We start from the raw sequence: 25,323 nt of genomic DNA, 5'->3' as shown, positions 1-25,323 counted from the left end.
TCACATCATGTCATGGCCCCCAAATAGAAATGCCAAAATCTTATCTGCAATCTCCAATTCTGTCATGAACCCGCCGTCTCCGCATGGCGAAACAATCATTTGTGATAGCACGTCCTGTGTTGGAGACGCCAAATTATTTGCTAAAGCATCCCTCCTCTCCTTAACAATCATATAAATCTCTTTCCTGAGAGCTTCTGCTGCTTTTATTGCATGATAAAATGGTGTTCCCGGGATGTTTAAATGTAGAGATAGCATGCCGTTAGTGAGATTATTGAAGTGGCACAAAAACTTGGAAAAAATCTCCGTGTCATCGATGCTCATAAATAAATGGCAAGCTAAGGTGAATGTGTGCACTTTTACTAGAGGATGTACCTTAACTTGATCTTTGCCTTGCCAGTAATTATTTAAGTGGGTTCTTGAAATGGAGTCAAGATGCCACAAATTTGTGAGCCTCATTGAACTTGAAAAGCAAGGATATGAACTTCCTGGCCTTGGCAGCATCATGTTCAATGCGCACAAGTGCCGTGGGGGGGGAAGAGCTTTTGAACCGAGGGAGGCCACCAACGTATGAACAACTTGCCATCATTTGAAAAGATGAATCGATTTGCGGCAGCGCCAGAAAATATGATGAAATTCTGACCAAGAATAGAAGTTTTGAATACTTTTGAGGAGTATTTACTTGTTCTCTTTGAGACAAACTTTTCCACTGCTCCCTCTTGGTGTGCAGCCAAAAATTGAAGGGTTTCACCAATGATTGGCCAACCGAAACTTCCCGGAGGGACGGCTGGGCTGGTGCGAGTGACATTTTCTTTGGTTTTATAAGCTAAGGAACAAATACCAAAATAAATGGAAGAAGCCAAGAATAGGGAAATCAAGGAGAAGAAGATCGAGATGAGCTCCATCTCCATGCACGTTGGCCGGCTACGTTGCCAAGTGTGAGATAATTAGTTTAATTTGCTACTTTCTTATAGGATTAAAATGATGTCCAAAGATGTAAATAGTTGTAAATATTAATTGCTTTCTCGACTTTAAATGTTCATAGACACAACAATGTAACGTATGTACGTCTCACTTACCGATTGGAACGTACTTTTCTTCCATTATCGTTTATCTTATTTGGATATGATGTTGATGCCTCACTTGTTTTTGGACTTATTCTCCCATAGGCCATAGGTGCTTCAGTGATAAAAAGAAATTGGTGGTTCTTAGTCTGTCTTGATGTGTTTTATATTGTCTTTCAAATTGAAGAGATGTTTCCCTCTTCCTAAGGAATGCCTCCACAGTTTTACTTGCTTGCTCTCAATTAGTAATGCCTCTGATTCATTAATTTGATGCTCAAAAGATGACTCCTATAAACTTTATTGCCATCCATCATTTTCGATGGCCCAGATCCATCCCCTAGCTAGAGTCGATGACCATCACCTAAACCTCCTCCTTCTCTCTCTCTCTCTCTCTCTCTCTCTCTCTCTCTCTCTCTCTCTCTCTCTCTCTCTCTCTCTCTCTCTCTCTATTTGTGATTTGAATTGTTGTCACAAAAAAGTAATGGCCCCACCAAGCATGGAGTGGTAATGTGTGTCCATGTGTCAGGTTAGGTTGTATCGAGTTTGTGGAACATATCAAAACTTGACGACAGCCTTAAATGTCTTGTGCCGGGTTCGAGTCGTAGCGAAACATATGTATAAGAAGATTATAGGTGAATTCTAACCCGATCATTTAATTAAACAGATCAAACTCTTAAACTCTAACCTCCTAATTTCATATTTAAGTTCACGAATGATTAAAAACAATTATGGGCACTACGCCAAGCTGAGATGGTTGAAGGAGCGAAAACTCAACTCAAAGGTCCACCTTATCAGATAATGTGTTAATTAACTCAACCACGCTAGTCAATAATGCCAAGTAACTGTTGCACGAGTTCCACATGTTTGTTGACAGTTATTGCAATGTCTGGAATTATTTAGAAGAAACCAATGTAGCATTTCAGCAAAAAGCCAATGATTTTTCTTAGGCAGATTTTCTTTGGGATTCATACCACTAAATCATAGCAGCATATTTTCATGTTCATTAATACATATTTGCAGTTCTCATCATATAAATTTTATGTATGGTCTACTATACTTCAAAAATTAATTAAATCATTCAACAAATCCGTTCTTTGCACAAATCACAAAAGATATCAAGTTTAAACCAAATCATCAAATGTATCCGTAGAACGAAACACAATGAATTAATATCCAATGTTTTGATAAATAAAAACCCAAGCAATCAATTAAATGAAACAATCTCAAATCATCACATTTATCCGTAAATCACAATAGATATCAAAGAATCATCTCAATAATTGAATTGAAGTAAAACAATTAGAAATCAAAAACTCATAAAATCAGATAGTATAAACTTACATGAAAATATTGTTACTCTTCAACGGTGAGGCTCCATCTTCAACCTTTGTTGATAACTTAACTACACATAGTTTGGAGGGACATTGACAATTGAGTGGTAGTTTGAGGGGATATATGTACTTTTCCCAATTTTTTTTTTTTTTCTAAGGTTTCTTCTGGTTTTTCGGTTAGTAATTCTGGGACAGCAACTTTCTAATACCAGTATGTACTTTAATTAACAAAGATTGACTTTCCAAGCAATAAGCTAGAGATACATGTCATAGCGTATTAATGAAGAAAAAAAAAAGTACATAAATTCAAATATATTTAGTGGTAGTACCAACAACACCATTTAAGCTTATGCCCGACTGGCACTTGGGCCTTGGGGCAGGTGATTGAGTTGGGTTTGGAATTAGTTTCCTATATTCATGTTTTCATTATAATAAATGTTACGTGAACTGTTACGTCAGTTTTTAAAGAACTTGTAATAAAATTGTAGTACTCTTGACAATACTCATATTTTTATATATGTAGACATTTAGATATTGATCACGGTATGACATTTATCACATTAATCACTAACTAATTAAATTGCCAGGCTAAATTTGATATGTAAATTTAATTATTAGTGAATAACATAATAAGTATCACGTAAACTGGTAGGCTCGTTTTTAAGGAACTTATAATAAAATTGTAGTACCCTTAGAAGTACTCATGTTTTTACGTCGACATTTAGATATTGACAACAGTATCAATTATTAGAATAATTTTATTATCGTCTCGAGCTCAGACCATGTTATTAACCAACAAAATGCTTCAATACTATGATCATATGGTTGTGATTTGTGTTAGAATCTAGAAAATTTAAATTGTGAGGACTTGAATTATTTTTCACTTGGACATATTTCTAGCTTTGATATGGAAAACTCACAGCTTAGGAAAGAGAACCCATGCCCACCAATTCCACCACCAGTGAAAGTGAAAGAAACAGATGGGATAACAGAGGAGACAATGATTTACTACACTAAGAAAAGCACTAAGCTTTTACTCTTCCATTCAAGCTCATGATGGCCGCTGGCCTGCTGAATCTGCTGGCCTATTGTTTTTCCTTCAACCCTTTGTATGTATTTTTCTCACCATTGTATACAAATGCATGTTTATTCTTTATTTTATTTTTCTTTTACTGAGATATAAAAATGCTTGCATTAACTGTTACACTTCTTGATTCTCACATGCCTTTGAAGGAAGAAGATAATATATTAATAGTTCTTGCGAAAAAAAAAAATAAAGGAAAAAATAGCCAAATATTTTTCTTTCCAAAATAACCTCAAAGACATGCACACGCAATGACAAAGCCAAAAATTAAGATAATAAAACGTAATAATAAGATTTTTTTTTCTCTTTATATACTATGTTTTTATTTTATATAAAAGATGTGATAAATGCAAATCAAAATAGAAATGACATATTTTTAATCAAATTATTAGCATATTCTAATGATTATTAATATAAAAAATCAAAATAAATGTCTCAATAAAAGGAACAAACAATAATAAATAATGTATTTGAGAGTAACAAAACTCTTCTGAAACTTGTTGACACTGGGTGAAATTCTAAACTCTGAAGAAAACATTATCAAAAATTGTAAATGTTGTCCTTATCGGAATAAGGGAAAAAAATTATAATAAAGAAAGAAAAGTCAATGCATTTCTCATTCCTTTATATAGGCAAGCTCCACCAACCCATCTTAAATGCCTAACTACCCATGTGCAATTAAGAAGCCCAACTCTTAATTATGAGCCTCTCAACTACTCATATGCAATTAAGATGCTCAATTCTCAACCATGAGCCTCTTAACTATCCAAGTGCATTGATGGTTGGCAAGTCAAAACCCAACAATCTCCACCTTGACTTGAAAACCATCAAGAATGTATCTCCACCTTTTCGGGAAAACTATCCATCTGCCATGTTTGACGCACTACCATAAGGCAGCACCAATGCAGACTCTCCTGCACACAAGGCAGCAATAGCTTCACCAATGCCTAGGCAGCACACTGCCACATGTCTACCTCTTGCAGGCATGTCACAGCAACACTTTGTCCATTGCAACACGTAAGCTTCCTACAGATAACTTTGGTAGCACCACAGGCTCACTGTTGAACACCACAGCCAATTGGCACGCCCAACACATGTATAGCAACCTGGCATCACTAGCATTCTCCACAACATCACTCACCCTTTATGCAGATCACTTGGACAAAGCCCATGGCAGGATCATTGCCTCACTCAAGGCCCTTCTGCACACCCATCATCATGCAGAAGCCATATGGTGCACTCATTACACCCTAGCACAACAGGTTCACTTGGGTAGGACATCATAGACGCCATGTGGTCCCTCTTAGCAGCATCCATCAACAAGGGTCAAGTCAACAAGCAATCTGGGCCTTGCCCAACCCACTCACAAGCCACACGAACAAGTCATGCGCCCCACAACAGCACTTGGGCCCCATCGGCATAGACCATGCACCTTACATTAGCCACACCAACTGATTCTTTACAGCACCCTTAACCCTTCTCCAAGCACCTTCCCTGAGCTATCAACACACAAGGTTAGGCCCTAACCCAACCATCCAGTAAATGGCTGGGCCATGTGCCCTCCACGGACGCAGCATCATCCCTTTTGTACCCATGGCATTCCTTCCACATGCCATGGCTCGGCGGTTAGCAAGGGTACAAGGCACACACCCATGCCGCCGCGCCATAGTCATGTCAAGTTTGTGACAAACCACCCACACTTCTTGAATTCAACGTCCTCGTCGAACTGGTGGATGAACTATCTAGGGCCTTCACCCAGTCCTTTCTCAAAGCATTTTGAGGTAACTCCAACATGGCCTCGTCTTGTCTAGAAGTTTCGAAAGTCTGCCCCATCATCTTCTCCAACTTCTGCCTCTATTGCTCCCTAGTCATGTTTCACCAGCAAGATGATACAAATTTCCCACCTTGATGCCTTTCATCATGACCAGAGCACCACGAATAACTATCAAAACTCCATTTTGCTACACGATCTTGCAACCGATGGTGTCTAGAGCACCCGTGGAGATTAGATTTTTCTTCAATTTTGAAACATGTCTCACCTCCGTAAGTGTCCTCACAATTCCGTCGTGCATCTTGATTTTGATTGTTCCAATCCCCACTATTTTACAGGCCATGTCATTGCCCATCAAAACAGTGCCTTTAGTACTCTTGTAAGAAGCAAACCAGTCCCGGTTGGGATATAAATGAAACGAACATGCGGAATCAAGAACCCAGCCTTCGAAAATACTAGAAGATGATACGGCCAAAACATTTCCATCTTCATCAGAATCGCATTCTGCTACAGCTGCATTACCATCATTAGAGACTTTCTCTTTCCCTTTATTTTTGAGCTCAGGACAATTTTTTCGAAAATGCCCTTCCTTGTGACCCTCGAAACATTTTAGTTTCTTTTTTCTAGACTGTGATTTGGATCGTCCTCTTACAACCAGTCCTTCACCCGAGCTTTCTGCAACAGCTTCAGACACCATTTTCTTCAATATATTCTTTGGAGTTTAGGGCTGCTTTCACATCTTCTACAGATAGAGTTTCTCTACTATACATCATGGTATCGACAAAGTGCGCATATGAAGGTGGTAAAGAACACAAAAGAGCAATAGCTTGATCCTCATCCTCAATTTTAACATCAATGTTTCACAAATCAATAATCACTCGATTGAATTTATCAAGATGATCCTTAACTGACATACCTTCATGCATATGAAGTGTGGCCAACCGCTTCTTCAAATACAAGTGATTTATGAGTGATTTGGTCATGTACAAACTCTCCAGCTTCAACCACAAATTGGCAGCTGTGTCTTCTTCTACTACTTCGCGTAGTACTTCATTGCTCAAGCACAACTGAATTGCATTGTGTGCCTTTTCCAAGATCTCTTCCTTCTCATCTTTAGTTAATGATTCTGGCAGTGCATCCTTTCCCTTTAGCGCCTTGGACAGCCCTTGTTGCATTAACAAGGCCTTCATCCTGACCCACCAGAGGTTGAAGTCGTTTCTTCCATCAAACTTCTCAATATCAAATTTTGCCGCCATCTTTTGTTGAATCTGTCAATATTGTCACAAGTTACAACTGTCAAACAGGTAAGTCAAAAATACAACAAGGAAAGTTTCCAGGAAAGGCTGGAGGGGTCACACCGGTCCCACTTAAAACCCAGTTTCCTTAGACAACAAAGTTGCTGGTTGACGGAACTTCCCTAGATGTAGAATTGAACAAAACCCGTACACAGTACCTGTGAACAATATCCAGACAGATAAAACCCAACTTGTCTTACGTCTACAGGAAAAGACAGATCAAGATCTTTTACTATGAAAACAAGGGAGATACAAATAGTGGCTCACACTCAAAGACCCAAGTATACGTAAAACAACACTTGATAGTGTTTCTACAAAGAGAGTTCTCTCACTCTCTCAAATGGCTCACTTGAGCTTTGGATATTCTTTCTCTCACTATTCTCTAGCTCTTTTGTAATGGGATACACAATTGAGCTCTCATTCCTTTATATAGGCAAGCTCCACCAACTCATCTTAAATGCCCAATTACCCATGTACAATTAAGAAGCCCAACTCATAAGCCTCTCAACTACCCATATGCAATTAAGATGCCCAACTCTCAACCATGAGCCTCTTAACTACCCAAGTGCATTGATGGTTGACAAGTCAAAACCAAACAGAAAAATGAAATTGAACCACACTTTGACACGTCACTAGTCAAACACCACACTACACTACTTTTGTGAAGTGGCAGCAAAACTGATTCTTAAAAGAAAAAGAACTTCTGCAGAAGAAGGGAGAAACTTTGGTAGAAGAAGAAGAGACTTTTGTAGAAGAAAAAGAACTTTTGCCGGGGGGGAGCTCCGCCGTCCCCCTTCCCTCCGCCCTTGAAAACGAACTTTGACAAAACAAAATTGTCAAAAAATTTCAGGGGCGAAACCACCCCTCTCCCCTTCGCCACTGTGCGCATGCATATATTTTGCGATTTATGTCTGGCTATATTGGAATGGATAAATAAATCAACCCAATGACTTGTTTGTATATTATGATGATATGCAGGTAATGGCATTATACATCACTAGAGATCTCAATGCTATTTTTTCACCAGCACACCAGAAAGAAATTATTCTATACTTGTATAATCATCAGGTATTATTTTTCTGAATATTAGTTTGTGTATAAAGGCCTAAAAAAATTAAAAGTTGTCTAATTTATAAACTCATGTATTTGTTGGACATGCAGAATGAAGACGGAGGTTGGGGGTTCCATATAGAGGGTCACAGCACAATGTTTGCGTCAGCTTTGAGCTACATTGCCTTGAGAATACTTGGAGAGGGACCTGAAGATGGTGAAGATGGGGCTATGGCTAGAGGCCGAAGATGGATCCTTGACCATGGTGGTCTAGTGGCTATTCCTTCATGGGGAAAGTTTTTGGTCTCGGTGTGACCATTTTTCTTGATAATATACATCTATCTGCAAGAAAAAAAAAAATTATTAAAGTAACATGTCCCTAATGTCCGAAAAAAGTCACATATCAAAATCTCCTACAATTCCTTGCAATTCAAAAAATTCTGGTCATGAACAGCTTGGATCGAGACATGTAAGCCTTAAAAACTAATAAAAGTAATAAAAAAACAGAGGTATGGACGAACCATCCCTTGAGGTGGCCAACGACCAACGTTTTACCCTTTGAGCAAGTGGTCATTGAGGGGGTGGCCGACCACCTCAAGGGGTGGTCTGGCCACCATTTTAGTTATTTTTCTTTATATTTTTTAAAGGCTTATGTAGCTTAATTAATCCAAGCCATTCATTTTGAATGAATAACATGAATCTTTTGAATTGTAGGCCCTGCAATTCCTTGATCTCAATCCAAGTATCTGAAAAATATGTAAAGAATAATGCCACATATTGCACTTTAAATCTTTACAAATATTCCATCGTACTTTCTTATCAACTCTAGACTAGTAGCAACAACAATGGTTGAGCTTCTCCATTTAGATTCATGCATATAAAGTTCAAGTTTATACAAGAGTCCATGATGCAGGACAAACCAAGATTTACAAGAAAGTAATTAGAGAGAGGAGCAACAGAGAAAAATAAGCAAAGGGGAAGAGAGAAGAAATAAGGTGACGAAGAGAAGAAAAATAAGCTGACGAAGTGACGAAATACAAGGGGGACAAGAGAAAACTACTTTCTCAATAATTTTATTCCATATCATAGTCTATCTCCATATATTAGAGTACAGAGCATGCTTAAATAGACCCCGATTAAAAACCCTAGGGCAACGCTGAGGAGCCCAAGTTAGGTTGAAAAAGAATGGTGTATCCAATACAATGCAACTTTCATGTAAGTACATAAGAAACGTTGAGAATACTCTTACTAAATAAATGTAGAAAATTGTCCACTAGAAAGATGTAAATTATGTCATAATTATTTTGATTTAAGACAAACAACAACTCAGTCATGTGTATGTAATATAATATAAATATATAAATATATATATATATATATATATGCTAGGAAATATATATTTAGGTTTTAACCCCATTTGTTAGCATTTGACCTACATATACCTAGCTAGATATGTTAACTTGGTACGTTAATTCGTGTGACCGACATATACCTAATTTTGATATTTCCTAATCACCATTATACCCCACATCAGATGTATGAAAATACAGTTGTACTCGTTAGATAAAAATAAAATAAAAACTAAAATAATATATAGTTAAACTATGCCATAGTTTTCACTCGGTAGTCGGTATGCTATTCCTCCTTCGACTCTAGTTTTTTTTAATTCCCTCGACTTGCTAGTTTTTCTTACAAAATATAAAATAAAAATTATTTCTTAATCTTTACTCATAAGCCAAACAAAAGATAAAAACATATAAATAAAAAAATAAATGTGAGTGCATGGGAGGGTTCTACCTAATCGGACAGGTGTCCAAGCACGTTGGGTCCAAGCTACCTGAATATCTATCCGAACAGGTAGTACCCTCCCTTATACTTACATAACCCTACAATACGATAAAAATATTGTATTGGATTTTAATCGGTATTACCCGCTTGTTTACGTATGCCCGAGTAGAAGTAGTGGACCGTGGTACATGGTTTCACACCAACACATACTCTCTAGTTACATGGCCGACTCATTGGTTAGGCCAATTAAGCGGTCGCCTAAGTCTTGGATAAGCAATAGTATAATTAATTAAGTTTTTTTAATAAAAAAAAAATCTTATAAGGCCCCAATTATGGTAAAATCAAATTACAAAAAAAAAAAAAATGAATCCCAAAATATTCGGACTTTCAAGGAAAAAAAAGAAAAGAATTGAAAGTTACATTAATGGCAACCTAAAGCAGTAATTAATTTTGACCGAATGTGAAACTAACATTTTGACTAAGTTTGTTTGTTAAAATAAAATAAATTTTGTTTTACACAAATTAAATTCTACATCAAATGAATTATATATAGATCAATACAAAATACGTCATTCATTAAAACTTAAATGTCTTGCTTGGAGAGATGAATTCAACATGTTGTTCGGAAAAACTAAGAGCAATAATCAATAAAAAAAAAAAAAAAAGATTTTTGAATAGAAATTTAAAATATAAACTAAAAATTAATATTAATATTTAAATATAAAAAAAGATCTTACTTAAATTTGTCGCCTTAGAGCATTCACATTTGGCTCAACAAATGTTTAGTTAAAAAACACATTTTTCTAGTTTAGCTATATATCCAATTCTACTCAATATTTTTTTTTTTTATCACAAGGTCTTAGTATTTTATTGATCAAAGATCACGAGCATAAAGCTCTTACGTTACAAAGCATAAGCCTCTGCACAATCATAGCTACATGCTATGAGGTTACATAGTCATAGATACAAACAAAATTCTTACAATAAAGTGTTATCTATGACTTTCATCTTCTGCTAATCCATGTACAAAAATAGTTAAACAGCAGATATGCTCCGAGCAGATTAGATCTAAAACAAGGCTAGCCAAATATCGTAAAAAAATTTATTTAAATGGACCGTAAGAGATAACCCCTCATTTTTATAATATTTAATTCTTGAACCTATGCCATCATCTTTTATCACATAAATGTGGACATAAGAAATGTCTTATTATTATTATTATTATTATTATTATTATTATTATTATTATTTTATTATTTTATTATTATTATTTGAAGACATGTCACTTAAGTTAGAATTCATTGCCCCTTACTATTGATCCCCTCAAATAAAGAACCTTTGTTTACTTCTTAAACAAGTATTATCTAGAGTAAGATCTTAGACTTAACTTCTTACAGACTGAAACCCAGAAACAAATATATGATCAACAACAACAACGACAAGGCCGCTAGGGTTGCTTGCATTATTCTAGTTATATTCAATTTATTATTGCTTCTTCAAATCAGCAATCAATTGTGAAACCCACGATTCTTGTAAGTTGCAAATAAAGAATTATTGATGTAGCCTGGCATATAACTTAAGCATAGCTACAAGATCTTTCAACTTCCAAAAATAAATAAAATTACCAAGCTAAGTCGATCTGATTATGACACATATTATCAATTTAATCAAAATGTGTGCTAAAGGGCGACCTGGTACAACCATGTACAGCAGATTTGGTCAGTTTGATTAAATTTGTAAAATTGTAATTCAACATCCTTGAATCAAGTTTCAAACTATGTGTGATATATATTATTTGTTTATGTCTGTCTTCTAGACTGCCATTCATGATTGCTCAATATATATAAGCAGTAGTACACAAGTAGGTGAATGATTCATCAAAGATGTGAACACAAGTACTTAGGATGGATCTAGTCCTCTGAATCCTTGCTTCAAATTACTACACCATCCAATGCAAGTAGGAAGACAAAAAATAACCATTAATTGGACCCTTTTTTAAATGAACAATTGACTGTGTGCTGATGCAAGGACCGAAAGTGCGCTTGCAAATTAAAGAGAGAAGAATTTAGCAAAAGAGCTTGCTGGAATTGGCTGGTAGGAGATAGCTCAAATGCTATGAATAAAAGAGAATAATGTTAGAGCATTCACAGGATGCCTGCCACTCTTTATAATGGATTATTCTATAACCATTTGCCATGTGTTACGCATTCATCGAACATTTCCCTACTGTGAATATTCACTACACCCCACGAGCCCCTTCATGGGTATCGTTTCACGCCGAGATTAATCATGGGACGGTTACTGATGTAGTTTAAGAGGGGATTCAGTGTGGAGTTGTTTAGCAATTCTCAGGTCAGTTGGTTGATGGACCGGGTATCGGGTCCATTGGCCCAACAACCATAAAAAACTAAAAAAACTCAAAATTCCTCCTTTTATTTTTCCTCTCTAAAACAGATGATGAAACTAGAATTGTAGATCGAGTTATTGTGGGATGAGCCTTTGGTGCAATGAGTCTCATTGATTTGTATAAGCAAAATTTAGTTGATAGTATAAATTAAAACTTCAAATCTTTCATTCACTTTGTCCGCCAAAGCATTATTAAATATTTTTTAATTTCCAGTAATCGAATTAGTTATTACATGATGACTCGTCATTAAAGCTAACTTTAATTACAAAATTAATAATAATTGATTAATTAAATTAAATTAAGTTGGTTAAGATTCGTTTGGATTCTCGATTTTAAAATAACAATTTTAAATATATGATTTAAAAACATGAATTTTTTTTTTAAAAAAAAAAAAGATAAGTGGGTGGCAAAATCGTGATTTTTAAAAAAACAAGTTAACAAGTTAAAAGAACGTGACTTTTAATTCAAGTAGTAGGTGTAGACAACGACATATTTAGTTTCTTTGTTTATAATAAATATAGGATTAGATTCTACACACATAAATCTATTGCAGTTAATCATATAGGATTTGACTTAGGTTGACAATTGATTAGGCAGCATGTGTGGTGGGTGTGAAACATGTAGGGATTAATATCTACTACAATATTCTTATCCTATTGCATAAGTATGTGAATGTAGGGAAGTGCGTTCTACGTGTTCGCGCAGGTATTCAAACAACTTAACCTTTATTTATTCATCTATAAAAATAAAATTAAAAATTAAAAATTAAAAAAAAAAAATTAAAAAAAAAAAATTAAAAAAAAAAAAAATTAAAAAAAAAAAACAACAAAAAAAACCCTTATATCTCCCTGCATTCACATGCCCCTATTTTATTGCAATTCTATACGACAAAAGTCGGAAAAATATTACACCGGATCTCAATCCGTATAATACCCAGAGCCCGTCGCACAATGACATTTATCCTAGCCTGTATGTTATAGGTGGAGGCAAGTAGTCTGCATTAGCTACAAGGCTCTCAGGATGCTGACCTTTTCAAGCACAAATAGTCTACATTAGTTAGATGACACTATAAGAAGATGGAACATCTTGTACCACGAGTAACATCTTGCTTAAACATTTTATAAATATGTAAAGATGCATGATAGGAAAATGGGTTTAAGTTTTACCAGCAAATAGATCTTTTATATATATACTCAAACCATCTAAATAGATCTAATATATTCAAACCAGCCATCTAAATATTATCCAAATATTTAGTAAGAAAGATATATATATCTGTAAGTTTACTCAGATCTATGCATCCAAATATTATCTTATTACTCTATTTTTATTTTTTATTTTATTTTTGCTTTATTATCTTTCGTGCAAAAGATCTTTAATCAATTGACTATATGTTATATAACAAACGCGAACATACAAGCCACTATATTGTGTGTGAAAATTGTTAGTATCCGTCGAAGTTGATATGTGGATCGATCAGTACTATCTTATCATAGTTTATCAATTATTCTTCTTTTATCTTTTGTTTGGTTTATAAGTAAAGATTAATTAAAAGCTAATTTTTATTTTATATTTTGTAAGAAAAACTAGCAAGTTGAAGGAATTAAAAAACTTGGAGTTAAAGGAGGAATGCCGATTGAAATTTTGAATTGTTGGCGTAGTAAATCTAGCGTTCGTAGTTATCATGGAATCCAAGCTGAAGTCGTGGCTAATTGCATTCAATGTAATAAAATGTGCGCGGCTACCCTCGGCCGTCACCATCCCGTATATATCTTCTTGGGAATACGCAAGAAATATCTTCTGTAACTTCAAACTTGAAGTTTTCGCCTCCCTCCTCTAGAGAGAGAAGCTCTCAACTTTCTAGAGAGAGAGAGAGTTTGCTTTCAGAAAGTTGTTTGCTGGGGGAGGGAGGTTTTTCGCCTCCCTCCTCCCGGCCTTCTATCCTCCAAGCTCCTCAAGCTTTGGAGTTTTTGTCCCTCCCTGGCTTTACCAGTGGAGGTTGGTTTTTCTTCGTCCTACCATTAGGGTAGGGTGTTTAGTTCCCTCGAACCAATTTTCGGTGGTGTTTTGGTCTTCCGACTCTTCGGGGTTGTGAAGTTTTATTGTGTTTTCTTTGGTTTTCTTTTCTGTTTTCCGGCAGGAAACTTCCAGTGTATTGTTGGCTTGGATCCGGTTGTTTTCCTTGAGTCCTCGATCGTTTTCGTCTCTCTGGCAGTGTGTTTATAGTCTTATTTTGAGAGTCAGATCTGTGTGTTTTTACCGGAGATATCCTGTCACACGCTCCGTAGCCGCTTTCGTCGTCGTCCCCCGGTCCGACTGTCACAAGCTGAGGTCACGTCGTTATTCCCTGACCGGCGCGTGGCCTGCACGCACCGGGATCTTGTCGGCGCGTGAGGGCTATGCTTCGTTTCTCAAGCCTAGTTTGTGGCTGTTGGTGGTGGTCCGTGGTGGTTGGGTGCTGCTGGAGTCTCAGGATATGGCACGTGTCTCTCACGCGCCGATTCAGGCAATGACTGGCTCTTTTCGGTGAGGGCAGTGGATGTTTTTCTGTTTGGATTGTATATTCTTGTCTTTCACAGTGTATCTTTGCAATGGGCTGATATTGTATGGGCTTTTAGGTGGCTTTAAGCTAGACCAGGGCTCTTTATCTTTAGTTGGGTTGTGCTTTATTGTATTGAGAGGCTCAAATGTATGTTCATGTAATGTTAGTCTGTTGTATTTGATAGCTGCTTTAAGTCGGGTTTTTCTGACTTAGTGGATAATTAATTGATAACTTTGTTTATAATTAAAGATGTAGTGGGCACATTCGTTCAATTTTTGTCTAAAAATTGATGGAAGTCTACGTCAATATATCTAATAAGCTGTGACGTGTCCTATGCCCAATTAAAAATAAAATTAAACAATTTAAAATATTAAAACAAATTTAAAAAAAAAAAAAAAAAAACTAGAGCGGTGGCTAAGCCATCCCCATGGCTAGTTTGAGAGTGGCTGAAGCTCCCTGCATCGGCCACAGGGGTGGTTTGGCCACCTCAAGGGGCCAAACCTTAAGAGAAATTTTTATTTATTTATTTTGTCTTTTGGCCTTATGGGGGTGGCCGAACAACCTCCAAGGGCCATAGGGTTGATTTGGCCACCCCCATACCAGCCGGTCTGGAGTGGCCAAACTTACCACTAGGCCAAACAGAGGTGGTTTCGACCACCCCCATTTTAAGTTTTTTTTTTTAAAATAAAAATAAAAAATAAAAAAGAGTATGTGTTATCAGAAAAGTGGCATTTTTGCCGCACCTTGGTAGTTGATAGGTCATTTTAGCATATTGGGAAATTCATGTGACTATTTTAAAATTGGCTATTAGTTTAAAGGGTTTTTTTTTTTTTTTTTTTTAACAATTTTCTAAATTAATATTTTTCTTTTCCAAATTTACAAGGATATTTTTGTGTTATTGAAAAAGGTGTTGTGTCATTTTTGTCTTTTTGTTGGCCTTTGAGAGACATTGATAATTTTTTTTTAATAGTTTGGAAGGGATCCGGCTTCAGTGCTGTTAAAAAAAGAACAGCATATCTGCTGTAAAAAAAATAGACGGCATAGATTATATGGTAGAAATTTTAAAATAGACGACGTTGTCCTTTTAAAAAACTAACTGATTCTTTTAAACGGTGCTAACGTCTGATTATAAAGACTATCATTCTATTCATCTGCGGACCCAATCCTGCAAACCACTTCGCCTGCCTTTCGAAACGCTACGTTGGGTTTCTTCAAAGTCGCACATGGCAACAAGGTCCTTTGAAATCTCATCCTTGTGGATGTTCTTAATCCCATCACATGTCTTTCCAGCTATTTTGTGGTTCGTGCATTCAAGGAAGCATCCCGGCAGACATTTGTCAAAAAAGCTCCACCATACCCCATTGTTCGGCAAGCCACTTCGTCAATATCTACATCAAAGATCACTCTTTACCTCAGATCGTAGCTAAAGCATCCACTATCTTCTTCCTTATCGTTTCTTCCCCTCATTATTTTTTTTTTTCCTAGGCCTCCATTGTTAGGCAGATAAAAGACTAGAGATGGCAATGCAGTGGACCATGATCTACCAGCTAACAAGCTTCTTGCGAGTGCTCCTACAATCTACTCCATCCAATCGCCTCCTCTTTGAATATTATGCTTCAATTATCACATATGACCATGCCAATCACTACTTGGTAACTTGAGTTCCATATGCAAGTTCTCGCTAATGAGTGACTTCTTATTTATCTCCCCATTTTCCCATAACTCTAGACGTGTACTCATATTAACCACCCACTACGTCAACGCAACTACCCATGATATATTGAAAGTTACCCATATTCTTGCCACTTCGCCCATCATCAATTCTACCCACATTGCTCAACTTCCCTGTCCATTAACATTCCTCTGTTCACCCCTGTTTTTCCTAACAAAAACAGAGGCCACTTGCTACACGTTTCCTTCGTGTTCTGATGCTACGGTTATATCACTCCTTGGTTAATTGTGTAAAATATGACACTGAATATAGTTTTTCCAGGATAAATTTGACTATGGCTAATATATGGAAGTTCAGAGATCAAAACAAAAACAATAAAATATATACATGAGACTAAGCTAACAATGTATGACTACAAGATAATTACAAGTGATAAGTCATACAGAAGATAAATCTAATCTATCGTAATTAGATGAAACACTATCAATAGTAAGAAGTCCACTAGCAGCAGAGTCTCTGATAGAAGCAGTTGGCAACGTATTTGAATGATGTTTGACGGGAACAGTGGAGTTATCTTGATAACACTCTGGACGTCGTTCTTTATCCATATCTGATGTGTTGACATTCTGATCACACTTGCATTGGTAGACTGATTTGATACACTAACAAATTGTTCACAGTATTTCTGATTGGGTTTCTTGGCCCTTCGACTTTGAATTATATCACGTTCATTGTAGTTGGGGTGAGAATACCTCATCAACATTTTGTGTCAAACCAGGCTTTGAATATAGAAGCAAAAAATAGAATCTAAAGCTTATTTCCAAGCGTTTCTTCCTTGCTTTTGATAAATTAGAATAATTTCATTAGGTTGCATCACCTGCAAGTTGCAATTGACGTTTGCTGTCTTGGTCCTTGAGAGAGATGTCACCCACTTACACTGCTTTTTCCCCTGGTAAGAGCCGTTAGCTTCAATTGTTTGCATATTATTACTACTATCACCTACTATGCGTCCAACAATTGATTTTAAGCTTTGGAATGATAACGATGTATGCAAGAAAGCTAATGATTTTGCATGTTTGTTACTTTTGCAATGTGGGGAAATAAGCAGTGGCAGAGACATTGGTCCATGTGCGACTTTGAAGAAGCTCCAACGTCGTCGTGTTTCCGTTAAATGAATATGTTAGTTTCTTTAAAGGGACACCGTCGTCTATTTCAAAAAATTTACCATTCAATCTACACCGTCTGTTTTTTTACAGCAGATATGCTGTTCTTTTTTTAACAGCACCGAAGCCAGATCCGTTTGGAAGGAGATATTGTCTTTATTGAAAGTTTAGAAAGTTATTGTCAATCGAATAATAGCTTAAAAAAAAATATTTAAAACTTCTTAAAATATTAATTTTAGAGACCTATATGGTAGAGTTGACAACGACCAAATTGACATCTCAGCCCAAGGCCGACATAACAAGGCTGACATGTCAGCCCGTTCTTAGCCAAGTCTTAGACTTTCTCTTAATTTCATAAGGAGATAATGATCATTATATGGTAGCTTGAGCTAGTGGGAAGAGACATTTATTATATGGGGACTAGGGACAACAAAACACTCACTTTCCCATCACATTATAATAAAAATTAAAAATTCCATCTAAACCGCATTTCATGCAGAGCAACTTTATCACTTAAAGTAGTCTTGTGTGTGTTTTGGGATAAGCGACTTTATCACTGATAGCGAATTAGTTTAAAAAATGTTATCTTTTTCTTATCCATTTGGCCTGTCCTTTTCAATGCTGTCGGAGTTTCGGTGGCCTAAGGGATAAGATCTTCGATCTCCATTTCATTTAGTAAAATCGATATTATTAATTTTAAATAAAATGTCAGTATTTAAAGTTGATGTATTTAATAGTGTCTATAAAATTAATATTGACACGTCTTTTAAAAAATTAAATAATGTAAAATTATATTCACCATTAAATGCATCAATTTTATATTTTGACTATAAAATTAATAGTTTCCAATTTAATTTAAAATAGAGAGGATCGGATCCTATTATATGCGTGCTACACAGGTGTTATAAAGGGACAGACACGTGCATGGGGATTGAAATAGTCAAAATACGTCCTATCAGACGATCTCTCTCTCTCTCCAGAGAAGGAGGAAGGGGGGGCCGGTAGGGGCCATGGCCCTCCCTCAATTTCTTGAAAAAAAAAAATATTTAAAATGAAAATAAAGAACTAAAATGAAATGAAAGCAGGTTAAGCGTCAACAATTGAAACTTGAAAGTGTGTGGAATTAGAGCTTGCTTGAAAGCTTAAAGAACTGAAACTTGTGAGGGAATTTAGCGAAAGGGTTTGAGTTTGATTTCGCATACCTAGCGGAGTGGAAGAAGAGAGAAGGAATCGGGAGGAGAAGACAAATCCATGGGAAATCCAAATTCGGGGCAAGTGGTTGGGTGTTCAATTTGGGAAGGAGGAAAATGTGTGTGTTTGTATTTGGGAAAGTGTGACTGTGAGTATAGGTTGGAGAAGGAAAAGGACAGCAAAGAAGAACACTCTTCCGTTTTGGAGTGGAAATCTCGTACTTTTTTGTTTGGATGGTCGCCCGACTAGCCCGGGTCAGAAATTTTTTCCTCATTTTGTTTATTAAACTAACTTGTCTTTTTAGAGTACATAAATTTTTAGTGTATTTTTTTTTTTTTTTTAAGAGTAGGTGGCATTTGTTTTTAGAGCATGGGATTTTTTTTGTGTATTTTTAATAGCATTAATAGAAAAAAAAAAAAAAAAAAAAAAAAAAAAAAAAAAAGAAAAGAAAAGAAAAGAAAAAAGAATGTGTTTTTCATATGATTAAAGGACTCATATATGATACTTTTAGACACAATTTGTGAAATTCATACAATTCAATTCGTAAGAAGTTTATTTCATTTTCAAAATACATGTGAAAACCAAGTATTTCAAAGCAGGGACAAAACCATTTTTCTTTTTTTTTTAGTAGTCATTCGATTTGCTATTATCTTCTCGTGATTTCTTTTTTTCAAAATTGAATTAATGCTAATTTTATTTTTATATATTTATTTCATCTTCAATCTTAATATATTTCTTATTCACGCTTTGACCCCTACCCATATTTTAATATATTTGTATTTTATGTCTTGACGACTCGATCACACCTGCTCAAAATACTTTATGATTCCGTCCCTGTCTCTCTCCCTTCCTCTCTCCCCTTAAATATAGGTGGGAGTCTTCTGCCTATTTTGCATCCCAGTTAAGTGTTCTTTCTCTAGACGTGCCACCTTCTTGCTACTCGATCTTGAGCGAACAAACTCAGAAGTTATATCCCTCTAAAAATCTTTCAAGGTATTCAAGAAATTATCAATCATCAGCCTCTCTTTATTTTCATTTAGTAGATATCTCCTGCCATTTCTGCGGAGAACTTCTTTTTGCATGTTATACTGTTTGCTGCATAATTTCTACATAGTCGTTAATTTCATATATATACACATAGTTGTTTTTGGCAATATACATTACTTGAAAATCATAGTGTCTCATTGTGTATATAGTGGATGTGGAAGTTGAAGATAGCGGAAGGAGGGCCGGGGCTGGTGAGTGGAAACAATTTCATTGGGCGGCAACACTGGGAATTCGACCCTAATGCCGGCACTCCCGAAGAACGTGCTCAAGTTGAAAAGGCCCGTCAAGAGTTCAAGAATAATCGATTTCGGACTAAACAAAGCGCTGATCTTTTCATGAGGATGCAGGTATATTTACATGCCTATATATATAGTTTCTTTGAGAAGCGATATTGGACGTAAATTTATGGCTTCTATTGATCAGTCAAATCATCAATTTGTACAAGAAGAGATAGGCTTATAAGGGAAAGTTGATAAGACTAAAAATGGTTTTTTTTTTTTTTGGTTGTTCTGAGCAAGTGAGTAAATGGATTACGGATCACAACTGACATCAAACAAAGATCGTTAAATGTCCTGGAGAAAGAAAGAAAACGAAAGAACAAAGACCATTAAATGAATTTTCAAAAAAAAAAAACTCGAATGCTTGCAGATTTCTTGGAGAATTTAAGTGGATCGATTTTCTAGCTTTAGTTACGTACAATTCTAGGTCTTTGGGTTTCTTCTGTATACATGAGTAAGAATAGTTCAGAATATGCATATCAGGGGCAAGCTCAAAGAATTCTATATTTGTGCATGTGTAAAATAATAACAGGCAAGTCTTAAACTTAACTACATATTGTTAAAATAGTTTTCGTTAAGTGACAAGAGCTTCAACCAATTTGGATAGTCTCCTTCTGCCAAACAAAAAAGTTGGTGAGGACGCTTGTTGGGGGTACCAGCTTATCCCACTTCTATTCTTAATTCAGTTCTCCGTATAACAAGAAGTTTGCTCTTTTTAGAAAAATTTTCCTAGTCGAATACCTAATTGCATGCATATATTTATAGAGAGGGGAGATTCGGTTATCCCCGGAATAAGTGGGAGTTGGCTCTTGGATCATGGGTTTCTATTTTCGGAACGTGGGCAAGTGCAACCATGCAATCCGGAACGTGGACCTTACAATCTTCTGGGACATGGGTCTACACGTGTTGAATAGGCACACCTTCTTGTACTTAGATCGTGTATACACGTGCTCCGGGGCATGAATGGCCAGATCATGGGTCGGAACATGCTGGTGACCTCTCTTCGATATCTCGGAGTTTTGGTGAAATCCCAGGCTATCATGGGTCATTTTCGGATGGGCTCGATTAGTGGGTTTTCATACGGCCCGACTTGTGGCCTTGTACAAAGGGGCTCGGTTAGTGAGCCCAGATATGAGGCTTGGTTGATGGGCCCGACAGAGAGGACAATAAATGGGCTTTTGGGCCCATTCATTAACTATTGAGAATATTTCCCAATGCATACTAAGTTATAAGTCATAAGTACTGTAGTAAAATTCATCCATTATCATTTCTATAGTGAAATCCGTAGATATTTCTTTCTTATTATAAACTAGCTACCAAATGATATGCTAGAAACTCATATTCCATTTTACTACGCAATCTAGTTTTTACTAGTAGAATAATTTTTTTTGAGGGGGTTGAATTTCATATTTGGCAGGGCTATCATATAATTAACCCTTAAAAAATAATATGTTTTCAAGGGTTTTGAAATTTTTTGGAGGGCCATGGATCTCCCACCCTCTAAGTGCCTCCGCCCCTACTTTAGATAATAGTGTTGTGCTCGGCTCAGAGTGAGTGATTGAAGTGTTGGGAAATAATTTTGATGGTGTAAAAATTATTATTTATAACAAAATAATATTAATCTTAAAATTAATAATAAGATAAATAAAATATATGAGATGAAAGTAGAATATAAAAAAATCTCACAATACTATAGAATCACAGTAAAACGTTATCTTTAAAAGTTTATTCATGTCTCTTGGAGTATTTAAATTGGTGCGATCGAATCCCTTGACACGCAACTTCCGAAGATTAAACTGTAGCATCTGTCTTTGTTAAGGACGTACTTCCAAAAACAAACCGTTTAATAAAACAACTTATTTTCTTGTGAGATATTTCAGAATACCCAAAGAATATATTATTCTTAGCTGGAAAAGTGTTAGGTTACAAAATAAGCTAGCAACCAACTATCACAAGAAGGTCCAATCACCAACGGCTATGACATGTAGGAGTGTAAAAAACTGTAGTTGAAAAGGTCAAAAGACAAGTTCGTTTGGGTGTTCGATTTTTGAAATCAGAATTTAATTCTTATTTTGATGCGCGAATTTTGAGGTTGGACTTTGTGAAATAAAATTAAAAAAAGTTGAATAAAATATGATTTGTTTTTTGAAAAAGCAAATATTGTAACAAAAGGTTAAAAGAATAAGAATTCCACTCTTGCATCCAAACAGACCTCCCAGTAGCTATTGCTAACTAATAAAGGTAATTTCTAAGGGAAAAAAATTTATAATATTGTGATTAGTTACATGACAACAAATAGTTGACTAAAATAAAGAACAAATTATTAAGTGTTTGGAACACACTCCAACATGAGGAAGGGCAAGTTGGGCAACCAAGAAAATTCTACGAAGCTAAAGAAAGTTTTGGACAAGTCAGAGCGAACAAGAGCCACCCTCTCGACTCTATTGGCTCTGCCCCTAGTACTACGTGCCAATCTACATTTTAACAATTGAAGTGATAAGTACTAAATGAATTGCCTAGTTAATTTGTAATTATGATAAGTCTCATTTAGACTATTACACGACATTCTACATTTTAATTGCTGACATAATAAGTGTCACACTAGTTTGTAATGAACTTGTGGTAAAAACTGTAGCATTCCTACCAATACTCATAATATATATATTTTTTAAATAACAAACATATGTTATTCTTATAAATAATGTGAGAAATTATATTTTTATTTCACAAAATTGACGTGACAAAATCTAGTAATCAATGGATTTTTTTTTTTTTGGAAAAAAAAATAAAAAATCAAGGCTAATCCATTGGCGGCTAGATCTTATAAGGTTAACTTTTTTGAGTATTTGTGGATGGCTTGTGTGGAATTTAACATTTTCTATAATTATATCAAAAAGTTCAACCTTCTTTAAATTTAGTTTGTAACACTTGATTTTTTTCATGGCCATGTTTTAGGTATAAAAGTCAACATATCAGCTACTATCCTAACCAATTAGAAAAGACAAAAATTTCCTACAAATGAGTTTGTAAGAAATTTTCTACAACATACTATAATGTTAAGTACTTCTTTAATTGACATATAATGACTTTCCAAGAAATAAGCTAGAGATATTTGAACATATTGACTAAGTAATGCAACATATTACACTTTCATTTTATTGGGTTGATATGGTAATGTCTGTTAGCCTTAGACTAGTCTATGTTTTTTTTTTAAAAAAAATTGAAGGCAGCCAAGTAAACTATTAGTGGGATGTGAATATAGTATATAACATTTCTTTACCGACAATAAGGAGAAAAAGAAGGAAAAGTAGACATCATTCCTCAAACTATACCATTATATTGTCAATTTCTCTCATAACTATTGATTTAGTCAATATCCTCTACAAATTACTAAAAATTGTTAATATCCCCTAAGGTTAGCAAAAAGACCAAACTAGCCTCAAATTTTTTCAATATGAAAAAAATACCCTTATAAATTCAAGAAAAATGAGGGAAAAATAAAAAGAAAAAGAAAAGAAAGAAAAACTAAAAACTAAATCAAAGACAAGGTTCCAGCCTCTATGGGGTGACCAAGCCGGCCACCAAGGCGTTGGGAGCGGTTACCATGGTTCTGCGACCTCCCGACCCCTTCAGGGCAAAACTACTTAGAAAGTACAAATTTGTTGAGCTCATATGATCAAGATCCTCATATCCGTAAGAAATCTACTTCGTTCTTGAGCAAAATTTTGCAACAAATAGCCACCCCCTACTTTGTTCTTGAGCAAAATTTTGCAACAAATAACCCCAAGGGGGTGGCTTAGTAGTTAAGGCTTGTAGCTTCTAGGGATATCATCCCTTGAGGTCTCAAGTTCGAGACTCAGCTAGGTGCTACCTCTTTCTTGGGGTCAGCCACTCAGGCATAGCCCATATTTCAAGGCTCCATTCCTATAGTGGCGCTGGGGATGGGGCTCAGGAATTAGTCTGCAGATCCTGGCTAGGCTTCTATGCTCGGTAAGCTAACATTGTGTGTGGGCCAGTTAGCCTGAGGTACTGTTCGGCTAAAGGTGAACTAGGATACTCTGTATATATAAATAAATAAATAAAATAAAAAATTGCAACAAATCAAAGTAGTAGTTGAAACCTGAGGCTGATATGTTTGTGGATGAAGAGCGGTTTGGGAGGGACGAGGTTCCGAGGTGCAGGAGAGCTATGGAAAAAGCTTGCTGGGTTTTGAATTTAATTCTATTTAGGGTACCAACGACACCCGTTAAGCTGATGCCAAACTAGCATGTGGGGCAAAGGATTGAATTGGGCTTGAAATTAGTTTCCCATTTTCGTTTCCATCAAAGAGGCCCTGATCAAATGTTTTGACCCATGAGAATTAGGCCCAAATTTGAGGCTTCTGAAATCTCTCTCTCATTATATTGTTATGTATTTTTTAGGAAAATGTTTAGGGTATTATAGTTTTTATCATAAATCCATTACAAATTTACAAGGCACTCCACATAGCATTTATCATGTCAACCACCAATTAATTAAATTTACAAGCCAGATTTGACACGTAAACTTAAATGTTTAGTTATAACATAATTAGTGTCGTATAGACTACCATGTTAGTTTGTAAGGAACTTGTACTAAAATGTAGTACCTTTAGCAGAACTCATGTTTTTAGGTAGGCATTTAGATATTGACTTATGTATCAATGATTAGAATAATTTTATTACTAGGGTAGGCTCAAACCATGTTATTAACCAACCAAATGCTTCAATATTAAGATTATATGGTTGTGATTTGTATTAGAATCTAGAAAATTTTAACTGTGAGGAGCTGACTTATTTTTCACTTGGACATATTTCTTTGTCTGATATGAAAAACTCACAGCTTAGGAAGGAGAACCCATGTCCACCAATTCCTCCACCAGTGAAAGTGAAAGAAACAGAGGTGATAACAGAGGAAGCAATGATTACGACACTGAGAAGAGCACTAAGCTTTTACTCCTCCATTCAAGCTCATGATGGCCATTGGCCTGCTGAATCTTCTGGCCCGTTGTTTTTCCTTCAACCCTTTGTATGTATTTTTCTCACCCTTGTATACATATGCCTGTTTATTCTTTATTTTACTTTTCTTGTCACTAAGATACATATTATAAAATACATCCACTAACTGTTAAGCTTCTTGATTGCCACATGCATTTTAATTTTAATACAAGCACGAATTATTACATGTCACTTTGGAGGAAATTTTATCCAGAATATATTAACATTCCATACCACATAAAAAGAAAAGAGAAAAAATGAACAAATATATTTTTTTATTTTTCCAAAATAACGTCAAACACATGCACATGCATATATTTCAAGGGATTTATGTTTGGCCATTTTGGAATGGATAAATAAATTAACCGATTGGTTAAATCTAATTAACTTAATTAATTTCATATTATTATGATATGCAGGTAATGGCATTATACATAACTGGAGATCTCAATGCTATTTTTTCACCAGAACACCAAAAGGAACTTCTTCGATACTTGTATAATCATCAGGTGTATTATTATTACTATTGTTGTTGTTGTTATTATTATTATTATTTTCTAAATATAAGTTTGTGTACACGTATAAAAGCCAAGAAAACTAAAAAGTTGGCTATTTTTTATAAGCTTAT

At 35.5% G+C, this 25,323-nt stretch overlaps 2 protein-coding genes and 1 pseudogene across 5 annotated transcripts in view; 2 read left to right on the top strand and 1 right to left on the bottom strand.

The window, feature by feature from the left end:
* Positions 1–902, bottom strand: LOC133866317 (beta-amyrin 28-monooxygenase-like; annotated as a pseudogene).
* A 6,621-nt stretch (positions 903–7,523) lies between these two features.
* Positions 7,524–14,317, top strand: LOC133866315 (beta-amyrin synthase-like). Its single transcript, XM_062302839.1, has 4 exons — positions 7,524–7,610; positions 7,704–7,901; positions 12,466–12,492; positions 13,928–14,317. The coding sequence occupies exons 1-4, from the start codon at positions 7,524–7,526 to the stop codon at positions 14,315–14,317; spliced, it is 702 nt and encodes a 233-aa protein (XP_062158823.1).
* Positions 14,318–19,220: 4,903 nt separating this feature from the next.
* LOC133865950 (lupeol synthase-like) overlaps positions 19,221–25,323 on the top strand; it is a 71,200-nt gene continuing 65,097 nt past the window's right edge. For 3 of the 4 annotated variants that reach the window (XM_062302482.1, XM_062302481.1, XM_062302477.1), the window contains exons 1-4: positions 19,222–19,348; positions 19,552–19,749; positions 24,541–24,726; positions 25,115–25,204. In XM_062302482.1, coding sequence (XP_062158466.1) covers positions 19,555–19,749; positions 24,541–24,726; positions 25,115–25,204 — 471 coding nt within the window. In that variant the 5' untranslated portion in view covers positions 19,222–19,348; positions 19,552–19,554. Of the gene's footprint in view, positions 19,349–19,551; positions 19,750–24,540; positions 24,727–25,114; positions 25,205–25,323 lie in introns of all 4 variants that reach the window. The other variant, XM_062302480.1, reaches the window with a different exon arrangement.

The sequence above is a fragment of the Alnus glutinosa genome, chromosome 4 (genome assembly GCF_958979055.1).
Source record: "Alnus glutinosa chromosome 4, dhAlnGlut1.1, whole genome shotgun sequence".
Lineage (NCBI taxonomy): Eukaryota > Viridiplantae > Streptophyta > Magnoliopsida > Fagales > Betulaceae > Alnus > Alnus glutinosa.
This window is presented reverse-complemented; position numbering and strand designations above follow the sequence as displayed.